This window comes from Rhinatrema bivittatum, chromosome 5 (genome assembly GCF_901001135.1).
Source record: "Rhinatrema bivittatum chromosome 5, aRhiBiv1.1, whole genome shotgun sequence".
NCBI lineage: Eukaryota > Metazoa > Chordata > Amphibia > Gymnophiona > Rhinatrematidae > Rhinatrema > Rhinatrema bivittatum.
Window position 1 is genome coordinate 237,936,451 of NC_042619.1, and position 16,992 is coordinate 237,953,442.

General features: G+C 46.5%; 1 protein-coding gene across 5 annotated transcripts in view; it reads right to left on the reverse strand.

Annotated features, from left to right (window-relative positions):
* Positions 1–16,992, reverse strand: part of ITSN1 (intersectin 1) — a 520,117-nt gene that overhangs the window by 6,987 nt on the left and 496,138 nt on the right. For all 5 annotated transcript variants that reach the window (XM_029603536.1, XM_029603539.1, XM_029603538.1 and 2 more), the window contains 4 exons: positions 15,129–15,250; positions 9,872–9,954; positions 9,707–9,790; positions 9,435–9,608 (listed from right to left, as the gene is read on the reverse strand). In XM_029603536.1, coding sequence (XP_029459396.1) covers positions 9,435–9,608; positions 9,707–9,790; positions 9,872–9,954; positions 15,129–15,250 — 463 coding nt within the window. The remainder of the gene's footprint in view (positions 1–9,434; positions 9,609–9,706; positions 9,791–9,871; positions 9,955–15,128; positions 15,251–16,992) is intronic.

The window sequence follows — 16,992 nt, forward strand, 5'->3', positions numbered from 1 at the left end:
ATCCTGCCACCGGAATTGTCTTCTTCGTCACTGCTGAAACCGAAGCATCAACCTTTAGCATCCGCAACAGATCCAAAGTGTTTTCCTGCAATGTTTCTCCATGGCTCTGCCAACCTTCAAACCTGTATCTGGAGTCTCCCACTCCCGAAGCATTAATTTCTTCACTGATTTGTGAAAGGGGAACGCCTTTGCTGGTTCCCTTAAGACCTCCATGGTCGGATCCACTCCCTCGTGGTCCGAATCAGCCTGGGGTTCTTTAATACCTAGTTCCTTTAGGACACATGCGATTAAGGGCCATAATTCTTCCCAGCAAAAAAACGGACCACCTTTGGATCATCTCTCTCCACAAAGGGTACTTGATCCTGAGAATTATCAGGGTCTGTGGTATCCAAAGGAGGATCCAGTCCGATGGATCTCCAGCCAGAGGATCACCATTATTCGAGCTCTCCGAGGTATCATCTGCATTCCCCGAATGCAAATGCTGCCCCAACACTCTTTGAACTCTGGTCGCCCCACCAGATCGATCCGATTGAGGCGTCTTAGCCAGAACTGGCTCCTGCAGGTCCACTGGCTTGTGAAGGCGACGTCCAGCCGCTCTTCTAGTCAAAAATGACTTGTGCATAAGAAGAACAAAATCCGGGGAAAAATCCCCTGGGTCTTCCGGATCCTGCTCCAGGAGTGGTACCTCCTCCTCCGCCACCAGAGAATCCCAGGACCCCTGGGGCTCTGAGGGTCTTCGATCTGCTGGCGATAGTGGTGGGGGCAGGGCAGCATCTTTGCAGGCCCTGTCAGTTGTGACAGAAAAAGAGGATAAAATGGCCACCGTTCCTGCCGAAATCAGGAAGACATCATCAGGCTGCTCGGCTCCCCCCACACTTCCCGAGGAGGATTGCTGCCTTTCCAAGCCTTTTTTTGCACTCCCCGAGCTGCCTTCTCCCCCAGAAATGCAGCAAGAGAAAGTCCCAGTAAGAGAAAGTGCCAGTAAGAGAAAGTTGTGTGTGTATCTCTCTATATACACTGCCACTGCACGGCATGGTTCTCTTCCTCTTCCTCTTTTTTTTTTTACTGCCGCACCAGTCTGCCTGCAAAACACACTGCAAGAATCAGCCTCAACCGCACCCAACATCCCTGAAGCGGCACGCTGCAAAGCTCGGCCGAAGCAGCCGACTAGAACAACAAAATAATAAAAACTGAGAGGCCTTTTTTTCTTTTTTATAACTTTATACAAAAACAAAACTTCCCTTTAGTGGCTGCAGGCTTCGGCTGTCCACCTGTAGGAGGGAGGAGAACTGGCCCCACCAGTTATCTCCCCCCTCAGCAGGTCAAGGATCCGGACAGACCCAGGGGTTTCCAACCCCCCCTCCCCACCACCGTCTGCTCCTCTACCTGAAAGGATGGCCCCCACCAGGACCTACGGACCTTCAGGGAGGGCTAACCTGTCATTCTATCCCTAAAACTGCCTTTATATCTCTTTTTTTTTTTAAATCTTCTCAGACTGTAGAATTTGCACCACCTTCCATCTGCTGGAGACAGAGAAATACTGACAGACTGCAGATGGCACACCAGGTTAAGTGACAGTGTCAATAAAACTTTCTCTGTCTCCATCTGCTGGAAGGGAGGCAAAACCCAGGAGTATGGACTGATCTGGGTCCGTACTGGGAACATGCGATATTGGAGATGATGCTTCCTGAGAGCAGGAAAGATCTCTATGGGGGTGTAATTTTTCCCTAGGTCTAGGGAGCACAGACAGTCCCCTTTTTCTAGAAAAGGAATCAGGATGCTGAGGGAAACCACTTTGAACTTTCCCTTACTTCAACACCCTCAGGTCTAGGATGGATTTAAGTTCCCCAGCATACTTGAACATCAGAAAATACTTGAGTAGAATCCAGTCCTTTTACTCTTGGTGACACGTATTTGACTTCATGGGCTTCTAAAAGAGAGGAAAACTCCTTTTGTGGCAATACTTGATATTGAGAGGCTACTCAAGTGCTTTTTGGTGAGTGATTTGGAGGAATATTGCATATGCATACTCTCCTCCTCTGATTATGCTGAGAACCTGAGTATCTGAGAACACTCTGAGCTACTGGTTTACTTAAAACCTCATCTTTCTATCTACCAGAAGGCTCTCCAACACTGACAATGGAGTCTGGGCTATGCTTTCCCTTATCCAGTCAAAACATTGTGCCAGATCTTGGCTAGGCTGCAGACTGTGGCTTTTGACCCCTCTGCTGTCTAGGGCAATAGCGAGGACCTGTTGCTGACAGGGACATGAGGACAGCGGGTACAGTCTCCTCCCTCTTCAGTTCCCAATTTATGAGCCTCCTTGCTGTGGATGGTGGGCCTAGCGTGGTAATGGAGAGGGTGTGCAGTGGCCTTAACACTGAGCCACCAGTTTCTTAACCCTATTGTCCAAACAATTCTCTCCATTATGTGGTATTCAAAACGTCAAAGGTCAACAGACAATGCTTTTTCCTCACTTTAGCAACCACTAGCAACCTTAGAAACACACCGTGTTTTGAAGGAGTTGCTCTGACACCTCTTCAGTTTTCATCAGATCCTGCATGTACTGGCATCTGGATAGAAGGCTATGCAAGCATCAAGCATAGCCTCTTGATATATTTTCTTCCCAAGAGTACCAGGGAAGTAAAGAAGATCCTAAACCTCTTGACTTTCTTGAGGGTGGCTTCAACTTTTAGATTGATGCTGTAGCAGTGTTGCGAGCATGGGGTGCGGTTGCTTGTTCGAGAGAGAATGAACCCTTGGACCACAGTACACTCTCAGGGTGGGGCTCCAAGGTAAGTGCCGTGGGTGGCGAGTGTATCCAGGCATGGGCTGGACTTGGAACGTAGCTTGGACTTGGAATGTAGCTCTCTGGCTTCAGCTGAACCTGCATGCACAGGGTGAGACCCAACAACACAATGCTGGTCTCTGGGGTAGCCCTCCGGCCACTCGATAGCCCTTTCAAACCTGCTGCTTGGAACGGCGAGTGCGTCAGGACAGACAAAGGCTGAGGACAAGACATGGCATGACAAGGAATGTGGACAAAGACACAGAAGACTTGGAACTTGGAAGAAGGCTCTGAAGATGAAGAACATGGATGAAGGCTCTGGAGACAAGGAACATGGACGAAGGCTCAGGTTCAGGTTAGAGTTCAGCTTCAACGGGCACTGCACCACAGTGCACCCTACACAGCCCGAAGGCTGGTCGCGGGCCATACTGTCCCGCTGCGCGCCCTACACAATCAACCACTGGTTAGTCATGGACCACGCCAGGAGCAAGACAGGCTCTAAACTGAAACTCTGATGAGGACGGGAGCCAGAACATCCCTTGGAATGAGGAAATGGCTTGGAACAAGGAACATGGAGATCCACTGGCTGGACAAGCTTCAGGAAACCGGAACTAGGAATATGACTAGGAACTTGACTTGAAACTTGGAACTCTAAAACAAGGATGGACTCCAAGGACGTGACCCAGCGAAAATGGACTTGGAGACATGCCTTGTGCCAGGAGGCGCCCTACACAACCTGTCATGGACCACGACGCTGGCACACTTGGAGGAAGGACGAGAGAGGAACTGAAGGCAGAACTTGGGAATGAGGACTGGAACATCCAGAACTTGACCAAAGACTTGGACGAGGTGAAGATTCAGAAGATGTGAATGAGGCAAAGATTCAGAAGACTGGACGAGGAACTGACAAGAGATCAGGAACATGGAACAGGAACAAGAAGGCCAGGAACATCCAATGAAGAACATGAAGATCATCAAGACAGGAACATGACCACAAAAGACCTTGAAGGATTAAGAGCCATGGACAACCATGAGGATCCTTGCAAAAGCAACAGTGACTTGGCAGGAAAGCCCTTTTATAGGGCAGAAGACAAGACGAGACAATGATGTCATCAAAGAGGGCCGTGGGGCTTTTCCAACCGCGGGCCCTTTAAATCAACAGGAGAAGCGGATGCGCGCACCTAAGCAGAAGCTGGTGTCGGGCAACCTCCTGGCCGCATAGAGAAGGCAGAGGCATCGGTGGCGTCCCAGCCACGAGATGGACAGTGGCAGCAGTGGCTCCCAGCCGCGAAAATGGCAGGGGTGACACCAGGCATCAGTGGCCCCACCAGTCACAGGAACAATGTTGGTGGCGCTCTTGGCCGCTTAGAGAGGTAATGACGTGGCGGAACCGCCATGAAAGAGGACCAAGGTGGTGGCTCCTGGCCACATGAAGAGATGGCAAGGCAGCTCTGGATGGCCTCCCTGCCACGGGAAGAAACAAAGCCGGCGTCCAGCCAGGTTAGAGCCGCTTGCGGGCTTGTCCCGCAGCGGCATCGCAGCAAGCAGCCGCCTTTCAAATCATGGAGTCCAGACATGATAATCATGTCTTCCTCCTTATTAAGAGGAGCCACAGAAAGGGGAGACTGCACATCCTTAACTGGGTTGCCTGGAGGGAACCTCAAACTGTTCCTTTTGCAACTTCAGAAAGTTACCAAAAGAGAGATCCTCTGGAGGAATCTTTCTCCTCTCCTGTAGAGGTGATGGGAGGGGCACTGACCCCTACTGATCAGAAAAGTCCTCAGATCCCTAGTCCCACCTCCAAGATTTTCTCATCTGAACCCAATAAAGCATGATTAGGGAGGAGGAATAGCCTAGTGGTTAGAGCAGTGGACTATGAACCAGGAGACCAAGGTTCAAGTCCTGCTGTCGCTCCTTGTGACCTTGGGCAAGTCACTTTACCCTACATTGCCTCAGGTACAAAAACTTAGATTGTAAGCCCTCTGGGGATAGAGAAATACCTACAGTACCTGAATGTAAACCGGTGTGATATCTCAATTGAGATGAATGTCGGTATATAAAAATAATTAATAAATAAATAAATAAATAAATGATTGGGCATGGATCAGAATCTCACCTGGCTAGCAAGCAATGCCTCAGAAAAAAGCTCAGCTGCCTATGGGAAACAACCAGAATATCTGCATGTCAAGGAAGTTTCCTTTGCAGATGCGCTGGAAAGATGCATCAATGTATCAGAACCCGATGGTGATTTCCATGAATGCAGCAGCACCCAATGTCAATTCCCATCGGTGCAGGGGCATTAGAAGGAACTGGAGGTCAGTTTGTATTTAATTCTGGTTTCAGTTGGTAACCAATGTAATCCCTAGAAGAAGGGTGTTATGTTGTCCAACTCATGGGATCCTACGAGAACAGCTCCTATGGCTCCAGAAACTTTCACCACAGCAACTATGAGAGAAAGATGAATAGTAATCTGTAGGCTCTGTGGAACAGATGAGACTGAGAAGCTTTTTATGGGTAATGGGGGAGGAGACAGGGCTGCACATGCCCAGGAAGGAATGCTCAAAGCTTTGCTTTTGTTTTTTTTTTTTGCAACCCGTTGAACAGATGCAGGAAGTTGTAGAGTCAATGCAAAATGTTACTGAGACCACATTGTCTAAATGTATTATCTGCATGTGATTCTTGTTCTACACAATAGTGTTTTACAAAAGTATGAATTGACGACTACAAGACAGCTTTGCACACTTCTTGAATTGATGAAGAATTTAGGTGAGTTAAGGTAGCAGCAATTTCTCATAGGTGATGTGCCTCTATTTGCTGTGGAGCATGTCCCAGCTTTGAATGATAGGTATGTGCTATGTAGTTGGTTAGCCATTTAGACAAGGTTTGCTTAGTTATCGCCACTCCTTGTTTGTTGCTATCAAAGGATATGATGAGTTGCAAGAATTTTCTTAAGAGTTTAGTCTGCTAAATGAAAAGGAACCAGGCTATTACAGCCCAGCTCCAGTATGAGGAAGGGTGGTGCTCAAACCTCTTCATAAACTAAAGGTAAAACACTTTACAAGTCCCAAATGTTCTTCTGGAATGGCAAGGTCACTGTAGCCCTTCGTGTACAGGGAGAGAGGCTCACAGATCTTCTGTTCCCTGGCCTCCGAATCCAGGGCATGTCCCTCACCAGGGCTAGACCAGGGGCTTACCTCCAGTCAAAATCCAAAAAAATTTATCTAAACTCTAACAGAAGTCTCTTCTCCAAAATGGGAGTGAAAAGTATCTCCTCTTAACCAAATACCATAGGACCTAATTCAAACCGGAACACCAAAAAGAAAACCTCACTCTCCAAAAGCTAAACCAAAATGATCATGCTCTGTAAGGGCTTGACCCCCTACCCCTCCCCTACCCCTTTTGGACAGAGATCAAACCATCGCAGACAACCTGAAAGGCAGGTGCTGAACAGGTGGTTTCTCCCGCTAAGCTGAAGTACTTAAGGCAGGGATCTAGGGCCATTTAGTGGAGACCAGGTGGTCTCTACACCAGTATGACCTGTTTAGGCCTTCTTGCCTAGACCTGTCTTATCTCTGTTCATTTATTCATTTCCCTAGTTCCTGTCTGGGCATCCTGGTGGCCCTCCTTGTCTGTTGCCTGTCTTGCCTTTGTATTTACTTTGTCTTGCTATTGCTTCCTGTTTGCCTGCATTTGTGCATATCTTGCCTTGTTCTTTATCTTTATTTAGAATTTATAAATTGCCTATATCTTAGGCGATGTACAAAAGGTCTATAAAAGGCCAAAATATGCATAATAAAACATGAAATATAAAACAATAATAAAAACAAAACTAGCACTTAATATGACAACAATAAAACCACATGTACATAAAACAGATTAAAACAATAAAATATTATATGCAAAACTGCTATCCTATCGAGGTCTTCCTGTGGCCCTTCTGCTTCCTTGGATCTCCTGGTAACCCTTCTTGCCTGTGGGTCTAGCTCTCCAGTGGCCCAGCCTGTCTGTATATCTCTGTCTTGTCCATGTACCCAGCGTGGCCTGTTTAGGCCTTCTTGTCTTATTCTGTTTGTTCCTGTATTCCTTGCTTGTCTGGTTTCCAGTGGACCTTCTTGTGTCCTAAGTCACCCAGAGGACTAGCCTTTTCTGTGCCTTGTTCCTGTGCTTGTCTAGGCCTCCCAGTGGCCTACCTCTCTTACCTTGTCTTGTCCAGGCCTCCTGGTGGCCTATCTAGCTTGCTTATACCCTCCCTTGCACCCCTGTTCCAGTTTAGCCCTTGTTTTACTTTGTTCCTGCTTGTATGATTTACCTTGTTCCTGCCTGTGTGTTTTACCCTGTTCCTATCTTGTCTTTCCGTGCTCCTGCTCTGCCCAACCTTGCCTCTCTGCCTAGCCTTGTTTTCGTGACCTTCTTTGTCTTGCCTCCCAGTCAGCCCCCCTTGGACTGATCTTTTGTTGCTGACACAGGCTGACTTCTGCCCTTGCTTTGCTATTCTTCACCTGCCTTGACCCCGACCCTGCTTGATCTCCACCTGCCCCGACCTCTGGACATCGACTTTGCTTGAACACTGCCTGCCCTGACCATAGCCATGCATCTTGTCAGTGAAATCCTGCCGGCCACCAGAACCAAGCAGGCTCAACCCAAGGGGAAGGTGACGGGCCAGGCAGAAGACCCTGCTCTGCTCTGCCGAAGAGCCCTGTCCCACTCCTCCCACATCCAGCATGCCTGACTATGACTCAGGTGATATATTAATATGTAATGGCATGTACAGTCAGTGGGCTCGCACTGAGTTAGATTTTAATTCAGATTATACGAGGTTTAGTAAGTACTCTAACAACAGTGGTACTTCATACTTAAAGGGATCTGCCCGACGTGCCCGACATCATCTGGTAGATCTGGACCATTTGTAATTATAGGATCTTCTTGTGGTCGGTCATCTTGCAGCCCCCACAATCACGAAACTAAAAATATCCATGATTTAATTAACTAACAGGGTACTGTTTTATGAGTCTCTACCCTCTGGGGTCTCCCATGACTGCTCACATTCCTTCATCCAGTGGGCCTGGAAGAGAGGGAGCCGGTACTCTGGAGAGAGTCCTAAAGATGATGCCCCAAGACAGAAAGTGTGGAGTTGGGAATTAGCAATGGAGGAAGAAGGGCACAGTTAGGAGCAGCTTGTCCAGTGAACAGAGGTCACAAGGAGGGACATTGGGAAGCCCAACTGGAACCAGCCTTTCTTGGCCCATGGTGCTATAAACCTTCATTCTCAGCTACTCAAGGTTTTTATTTTTACCTCACTCTCCCAATTCAGCCCAGTCCTTGGCCAGGGGCCACAAACTGTGGCTTTTCTTGGAACCCAAGCAATGTGGATAAAGGTTTGGACACTAGATGCTGCTGCTGAGCAACAGCTGATACTCCCTGCCCTCTGGGGGCTGTGAGTGCTCTCTCTGCAGCATCCCCAACACCAGCTGCCTCATGGGATGACAGAACTGCCCTGGGATGTGAAGCCACTGAACCAGCCAAACACTTCACTTTTTACTTACGAAATTACTGAACACCAATCATCGTAGCAGCAGGAAATCCTGCAAAGAAAATGCCAGCTTTGGCAAATTCCAAGCTGCTTATTCTTGGGATAATCTATCTACCCCTTGGGATCCTGCCAGGTACTCATAGCCTGGATTGGCCACTGTTGGAAACAGGATACTGGGCTTGATGGACCCTTGGTCTGACCCAGTAAGGCAAGCCTTATGTAAATTGGAAAGAACCCGAGATTTATCAAAGCTGTAAATTTTGTGCATTGCAAACCTGAGTGCACATCCTAAGAATGCATGGAAAGGATGGCAGCATTTTTGTCAGGCCTATGATGTTAAAGATGCTTAGTTACTTTCATTAAAAAAAAACCAATTGATTATTGATTTAAAAAAAATAAGTTCCAATTTATTTATGTATTTATTTATTTATAATTACTTTCTTAAAGACAGATACCTTTTGCTGCTTCTTACAGTTTACTAATTATTGTTTCTATTACTTATTATTATAATATGTTATGTATCAGCTAGTAATCTAGTAGTAATGAAACAATCATCAGTATTCTTTTACTGATTAGTACTCTCTACACCATTGCATGCACAGACTATTGGATACCTTGCAAACAGTTTTGTATGGTTGTGGTTTGGAAAGCGCAAATATTAGAAAGATTCACAAACTAATTTGTCAAAGCCGCATTAATTTCTTTGGAAGGAAGGCACAGGGACAGCAGCCAGTACTTGCCTCAGTGTGCTGCTCCATCATTGCCTCAGCTTCTCACCTTCCCATAGGCCTCAGGTAGGGATTAGCCTAGTAACATACCTACCACTGTCTTTTTAAAATGGCATGAAATCATCAATGATATCTGTTATATTGCTTTTTTTCTGCCCTTTCCCATTTATAACGACGCAGAAAACTAACAAAATCTGATTTGCCGGTATTTTGTTTTACAAGCACTGTAGCATTTGAGCAATATATGCAAAATTAAAGAAAGCAGACGCTTTGTAAAAATATAGTGAGCGTAACACGGCGATGATATAAACAACATAAAACTGAGCCAAAGCAACATAACGACACAAAACCACATTTACTTTCCCATGCACGCCACTACTCTCCTTACCATCTGGGGAAAACTGGTCCCTTTCAAAGACGGTTATACAGAGCACATCCTGCTCCAGGTCCTTGATAAAGAACTGGCAGTTGGAATTCCACTTGGGGTTGAGCGTGTCCTGGATGGTCTTAGTGATGTGGCACTGGGAGCCCATGGTGACCTCGCAGTACGGATTGCTCTTTCCTGGGGAGAACATGGGTGGGCTTAGTAAAGCATTGACTCTGAGGCTGCAACCCAAGGACATAATGGAGGGGGGAGGGGGGAGGGGGGGCCATGCTCACCATGTGACCTGCAAGGCTTCAGTTCAATCCCTTCCACCACATTCACCATCAGTCGCCCAATGCCCGTTGCCCTCTGAGAGCGAACTGTAAAGGGAGAAAACCGGTGAAACAAGTTTGGCATTTCTCTGCCCTTCTCACAGCTACATGACAGGGCTTTGCTTTTACCTAGATACGCCTTTTCTCTCTTCTTCTTTTCTGTTTCGATGTACAGCTCTGAGGCGGCTTTAATCTTCTGAACCCAGGCAGTCCTTGCAAGGGAGAGAGAAGAAAACGCGATGAGCAAAGGCAATGCAGGAGACTCTGCTTGGTACAGAAATCGGACTGTGCGCACAATGTGCATCCAGTCAATGGAAGAGAGTCAGCAGCATGTTGTGGCATTCATAAGTATGATTCAGGGAGATGTAAGCGGGGCAGAGTAAGCACTCCGTGCTCTGGAATACCTGCCACTGAAAGGCTAGCTGAACGTTAGGGACTATGTGCTCAAAGCTAGGCAGTTGGGTGTAAAGGCCCAACGTTAGAAAGAACGGAGGAAATGTTCAAAGACCACTTGAAATCTTGTCTTCTTGCTGAAAGCTGCCCCTATTTAGATGCATGGGGTTGCAGACGTCTGAAATAAGTACATTTTTAGAGTTCTGGTGCTCATTCATAAGGAGGATAATTTTAAAACCTTTTCCGGGGATAAAACAGTGACTGGGGCAAAAGCCGTAGATAACTGCTTCCCTAAGGGGCAATTTTCAAACAGCTTGAGCCCTTGCACGCAGGCATTTTCAGCATATGTGCTGGATGCTAATTTTGAATGACTGTGAGCACTTTCCCTTTGAAAACAAATGCAAAGCACGCACAACAAAAATGGCTGCAAACCTGGCACCTGCTTGTTTGTATGATAGGTTGAGAGGGATAAAATAGTGTGTGCGGCAGTGAAAATAGTGGGTACCTGTGCTATCTTCCTCTCCCAATCTAAGCCCGCCCCTGGGAATGCCTCCACACCATCTTCTAAATATACACACGCTGTGAAAGCCCGCACTGACTTTTAGCCGGACAGAGGACGGAAACGTTCAGCCAAGATATTTTGCCCGGGAAAATGATTTCCAAAAATTATCCTCCTTGCACTCACTTTAATAAACGTAAGCATCAGTGCCCTGTAATCAGCATATTTCATGTGTCTGTAATGATGCATTTCTAAACAGTTAGCCAATTACATTTTATTCTTAAAGAGCCTCACAAAAAGCTTTATTAGGCAAGTCAACAGAAAGAGATTTACTCAAATGTGTTTGGTATTTAAAACAAAAACTAATTCAAAGATTCAACCACCACCAATGTATATTAATATTAAAATGTCAAAATATATCAAAAGTAGTGCATTTCATACTAATCACAACACTGAGATGTTTAAAAAGTGTGAATTATACCAGGATTCCCAACCATTTATTTGTCATGGCGCACATGGCACGGAGTTCACTTTATCGTGGCACACAATCACCTTCACCATCATCATTTTCTCTTCTCTTCCCTTCCCTCTCCACCCCACCAAGCATCATTCCCTTCCCTTCTCTCTCCCCCCTCCCAGGCATCATCATCACTTTCTCTTCCTCTTCCCTGGCATCATCATCACTTTCCGTCTCCCCCCAACCCTCTCCCTCAACTGCCTGGCATCATCATGCTCCCCTCCCTTCTCCAACCCCTGCATCATCCTCCTCCCTTTCCTCTCACCCTCCCAGCATCATCTTCACCTGTTCTTCCCTCTTCCCTGGCATCATCACCTTTGTCCTTTCCCTCCCATACCCTTGGCATCATAAACACTTTCCCTCTCCTCCGTCACCTGGCATCATCACCTTCTCTCTCCTTTGCTCTTCCTCCATTCCTTGACATCATCAACAACTTCCCTCTCCTCTGGCGTCATTCACCTTCTCTTCTCTTCCTTTCCCTCTCCTCCTAATCCCCTGGCATCCTCATCTTTTCCTCTTCCCCCCCCCCCCCCATCTACTGGCATCATTTTCATAACTTTCCCTCTCCCTCCATTCCCTGGCATCATCATCACCTTGCCTCTCCTCCACCCCCCTGCAATTATCATCTCTCCTTCCTTTCCCTCCAGCCCCCCCCCCCCAGCATCATCACTTTCCCTTTCCTGTCTCCCCACACCTCATGGTGCATTCAGATTTCCCTCCCCCACACCTACTGGCACATTCAGCTGCACCTTCTCTCTCCTATGTCCTAGAACAGGCAGAGTCTGTGAGCAGCGCTTTACCTGGTGCTGCTGCTCCCTCCTCTGCTGCCTTCCCTCTGCAATCGGAATTACAGGGGGCCAGCAAGTCTCACAAGACAACTGGGACTTGTTCAGTTCAGAGGGGAAAGCTGTAGGAACAGGTAAGCACTAGCCTCTGACCCCCCCTACCCCTGCTGGTGGGAGGACATCTTGCAGGCCAGGAAAGAAAGGAAATGAAGACTGCAGCTGCCCTTCAACTCCTTCCTGTCAGGCTTTTTTCCTGGCGCACCAGTTGGGAAACCAGGGGCGGATTGGCCTATTGGGGCTTCGGACATTCCCCAGTGGGCCAGTCCGGCCAATCACGTGGGTTGGTGTTGGTTGCAGCAGCCTCATGCCCGTGGAGCCTCTGCAACCAATGCCAGCCTGCAGTAGTTCTGTTAGAGAGCGGAAACACATTTTTTTGTTACAAGGATGGCCACAGCAGTGTGAGGCCTGTTCTCTTTCTTTTCTCAACTAGCATCATGGCAGCATGACCCTGCGACAAGCTCCTTGCCTTCTCCAGTGATCCTCCTTCTCCCAACACCACGGTAGGGTGGTGGCAAATGCCCAATGCTTCTCCAGCTGAAGGCTGCAGTGAGAGCCCAAGTAAAGAAGAGAGGACTAAGGAAGAGGAAAGCTGCGAAGCCCAGGCTGATGGGGCCAAAACAAAGAAGAGGGAGGCTGCGGGCCGAAGCTGTGGGCCGCTGTTGGAACTCAGGCCGGCGGGGCCGAAGAAAGAAGAGGGAAGCTGTGAGCCACTGCCGAAGCCCAGGCGGGCCAGGCTGAAGAATGAGCGTAGGGCTTTTAAAATCTGCCCCTGTGTGCGCTGTGCATGCATAAGGGAACCTCGGACTGGAGTGGGAAGATGGTGGCATCCAGGTGAGGTGCGTCGTGCTCTGCAGCATTCCTCTGTTGGTGGTGACTGTGCCACAAAAGTAGAGCATTGAGGTCTGGGTGAGGGCGGTGGCTCACGGGACCATCCCGTGAGTCGCCAAACGTAACAACATATAACACTTAAAACGGCATTCAAAGATGAACAAGCATTCAAGTCAGCCACTGACAATCATTATTTCATCTACCTTAAAAGCATCATCAAATACATAAAAAGCCAGCGGAGAATTGCTGTTATTAATGGATTCGGATGTCTAAAATTATGGCTTCAAAAGATGGGAAAACTGCACATCGTGCACGTATACCCCCAAAATATCTTCAGGCTATGTTCAGATTCAGCTTTAATCTCGAAATGTCCCAATTCCAAGGATGATAATCCCGATGCTGCCATGGTGGTTGAAGAATGGGTGTCAGGGTTGGTTTGAAATGGTTTGGATGCTGCCCATCAAGTGACAGATTTTTTTTCATTTGTGTGTCTCAATGCACTGGGCTGCAAGACTCAAGGGACGAGGGTACGTGTCACGCTTTTCCAGTCAATTGATGATTCTGAGTAGTGTTAGTGTAATAGAGAATGGGTGTTGGTGTTTATGCCATCGTGGAAAGCATTTTTGGAGCCCTGTTTATTAGACTGCACAACATCGACGCTTACCCTGATGGTGTGTTCTGGAGAGTTTTCCTGTTCTTCAAAGGGGGATGATCTTGTAACCATCTGCATTGGTGTAAAGCCTGTGGGTACGTTTTACCCACAGACTGTACACTGGTTTTCAAAGAGGAAAAGTATTGTACACTCGTTCACTCCCTTTGAAAATGACCCCACCAAAACTACTCGCACACAATTACATCAGCTGATTCCTGCATGGGATTTTGAAAATGCAAAAGTACACGCGTAATTCCAAACCCTACCCTATGCCTCTTCATACTGCAGGTGAAAGGCCATGCATACAGGCCACACACACTTACATTTACCCATATATCAGGCATGCAATTCTGTACGTAGAAATGGCTTTGAAAATTATCATCTGAAAGGACACTGCCATTTGAGATACAAAAATCAGTTTTTAGTTGCTCTTTTTTTTTTTTTATGGTATGTTTTGGAATTGAAATTTTGCTGTTTAGAGTGTTTTTGTGCTATTTTTTTTTTTACTCTTGTTGGGAATTTTGGGAGCTTTCTTGACATTATTTTCCACAAAGCAATAGCAGTATTGTTATACTGTCAGAATATTATTCTAACAGCAACGTCGGTAGCTTATGATTCCAGCGCTGTTGTCAAAGCCACGCTGGAAACTGCTAGGCTCATAGTACTAGCGTCTTATGATCCCAGTGGCACAGAGGGTTCTGGAGGGTGCCAGGTGGGGCGAGACGGTTAGGGTTGGTGTGGCAAGAAAAAAAAGGGAGGGCTAGAGGTGGGGGGGCAGCGACCAGTCCCATTCACAATAAATTTTGCTAAACCTTTGGGAGAGCTTGGGGTAGAAGGAGAATCAAACCGGTAGGGGATCGCACCAGCAGGCCCACTTGGCTGCTTTTGTTTTTTGTTTGTTTAATATGCTTGCCACTTAACCCTGCTATATTTTTTGAATATAGCCAGTTAAGGTAAAGCTATCTGGGTACCCATACCCAGATAATGTTGAAACCTAACTGGCAATATTCAGACATAGCCAGGATAGGTTTCAAAGTTATCCAGGTAGTATACACAGAAAACTTTATTCGGGATATTAGGTGGGACTTTTATCCCATTGAATATAACTAACTTTAGCCAGATAAGTTATCTGTTTTCTGGATTTTTAAATATTGACCTCTATGTGCCTAAATCCCAACCCTGCCCACATTCCACCACCTGGAATGCCTCTCCCCTATGTGCACAAAATTACATGCATACAGAGTGCATGTGCATAATTTTAAAAACAATTTTCAAAATGGCCATTTTTGTGGGTAAAGCACTACTTTACCTGCAGAAGCCTCTTTGAAAATTATCCTCAGAATAGTAAAGACAGTCCAAAAATCCAAACATATTGAAAACATCAAAGGACAAGCACCATAAAAACCATGAAAATGGGGAGCCCAATGAAAGCAAGATCTGAATTAAGTGACTTGTACAAGCTAATTAGCATCTGATTCATGAAATATGGCTATTAAAAAAGAAAAGGAAACATTATGCAGAACATCTGCAATATCAGGCGGTCATGGCAGAAGCTGCCTGGGAATTCATGTGACACTTCAGAAATTTAGGGGCCAATTTGAAAAACTACGAGGCAAGGTCAAGGGAAACCATATCGTGCCGCTCTTCCTTACCTTTCATTGATGCTTTCTGCACGAAGCGTGTAGACACGATCGATGTGGGAAATGTGGAAGATGGGCTCGTCCCCAGAGGGGTCGGTGGGTAACTTCACCAGCACCTCGTTCAGGAAAATGGGCTGCAAAATATTGCAGAGATAATATTAGCAAGTCTGCTCCTATGGATCTGAACCCAGGGTCTTGTGCGAGAACAGCAGGTCTCTTCCAGGCTCTTAGGGACACTTTTAGGATAGTCAGCTTGTTTGCCAGTAATTTGATGACTAGAACACAGTATGCCAGTCTCACACAAAAGATCCTGTTCACAGACTTAATTGTTTGGGAATGGTCACGTCTTCTGATTTTTCAGTGCCCAAATTCTAGTAGCTATATTGGTTCTGGAGGAAACTATAGGTTGTGATACTTTTTACTGGACCAACATAAGAATGGTGCGCTGGTGCTAAATGACATGCACGGGCTTTCCAGACCACTGTGATGCATCTGGACCAATGTGGTCTCCAAACTCCTTTGACTTAGTTTTCATTGGCCTAATAAAAGGTCTTAATCTAGAAACATCATGATTTCTAAAAACTGTCAGGACTCCAAACACAAACTATTTTTTAAAACAGAAATACCTAAACTGCTGTTGGGAACATCGAGATTCAAACTGGTGGCCTAGAGCTTTCAGAGGTGGGGAGAAAGAGAGGGAGGGGACAGAGAAACATGGAGCGAGCCATGGAGGTACAAGGGAAGTGCCCCCGCCGGTATAAACATGTTTTCTAAGAGAGATATGACTCCATAGGACAACTGGGGGGGGGGGGGGGGTTTGCAACCCATCTGTATACTTTTCCCGAGTCCACCACAACCTACATGAATTTAGGCTGCTGACATCTCGCGGTCCTTTCAGAAGGCATACGCCATACCATACCATTATCTCTGGATGATAGATTTTTCTCTCTGTGTTTCATGTGGCTTTGCTACATCTTCTCTTGCTTATGCTAATCCTCCCCAATTTGATGCTACAAACATCAAGTTCACTGTCCCCATTCTCTACATTTTCACCTAACCAGATATTTTATCTTTTGTACTTCTACTGCTCTTGAGCTTCAAAATGTTCTTCCTGTCACCCATCCATCTCAATTTTCCCTGAGAGCATCTCATCCTCATCGCTGTTGTCACACGCCTACTTCTTGTCTCTGTCTTCACCTTCTTCTTTTCCTCTAAGCTGGTTCTCCAAGCCAGCTCTCACCTCTTTCATGCACATGAACCCATTATCCCTCCAGTCTTATCCTACTTCCCTCCTTCCTCCCTCTTCTCTCCCTTTCTTATGTTCCCTAGGAAATGCCCGTTCTACTTCCAACGAACTCGCCTACGTTCATGACCTTAGTTTGAATGAGACTTGGCTTTCTCCTGAGGCTGTCCAGGGTCACAGAGGTTACCCTTTCTCCCCTACACACCTTGCTCAGTTGATCGTGATGGTGGTGTCGGGCTGCTACTTGCCTCCTCCTATATATTTCAGCTTCTTCTGCCACTTTAGCCATTTTCTTCCTTCAAGGACTACCATCTGTCTTATTCACCCCACTACCTCTCTGGCTAGCTGTCATTTATTGACCTCCTGATAAGTTGCCTCCTCCTTTCTCACTGACTTAGACTTCTAATTTTTCTTTTTCCTAGAATATTCTTTTTTTCTCTTCATTCTTGAGGACTTAAGTCTCCATGCAGATGACCTGCCAGACTCTTATGCATCAAAGCTTCTTGCTTTAACCTCCAACTATGTTCTACTACCTCTACTCATCAGTATGGCCAATAACTTGACTTAGCCCTTTCATCCAACTTCTCTCTCTCAAACTTCTCTACCTCTTTTCTTCTCAGCCATCATCTGATA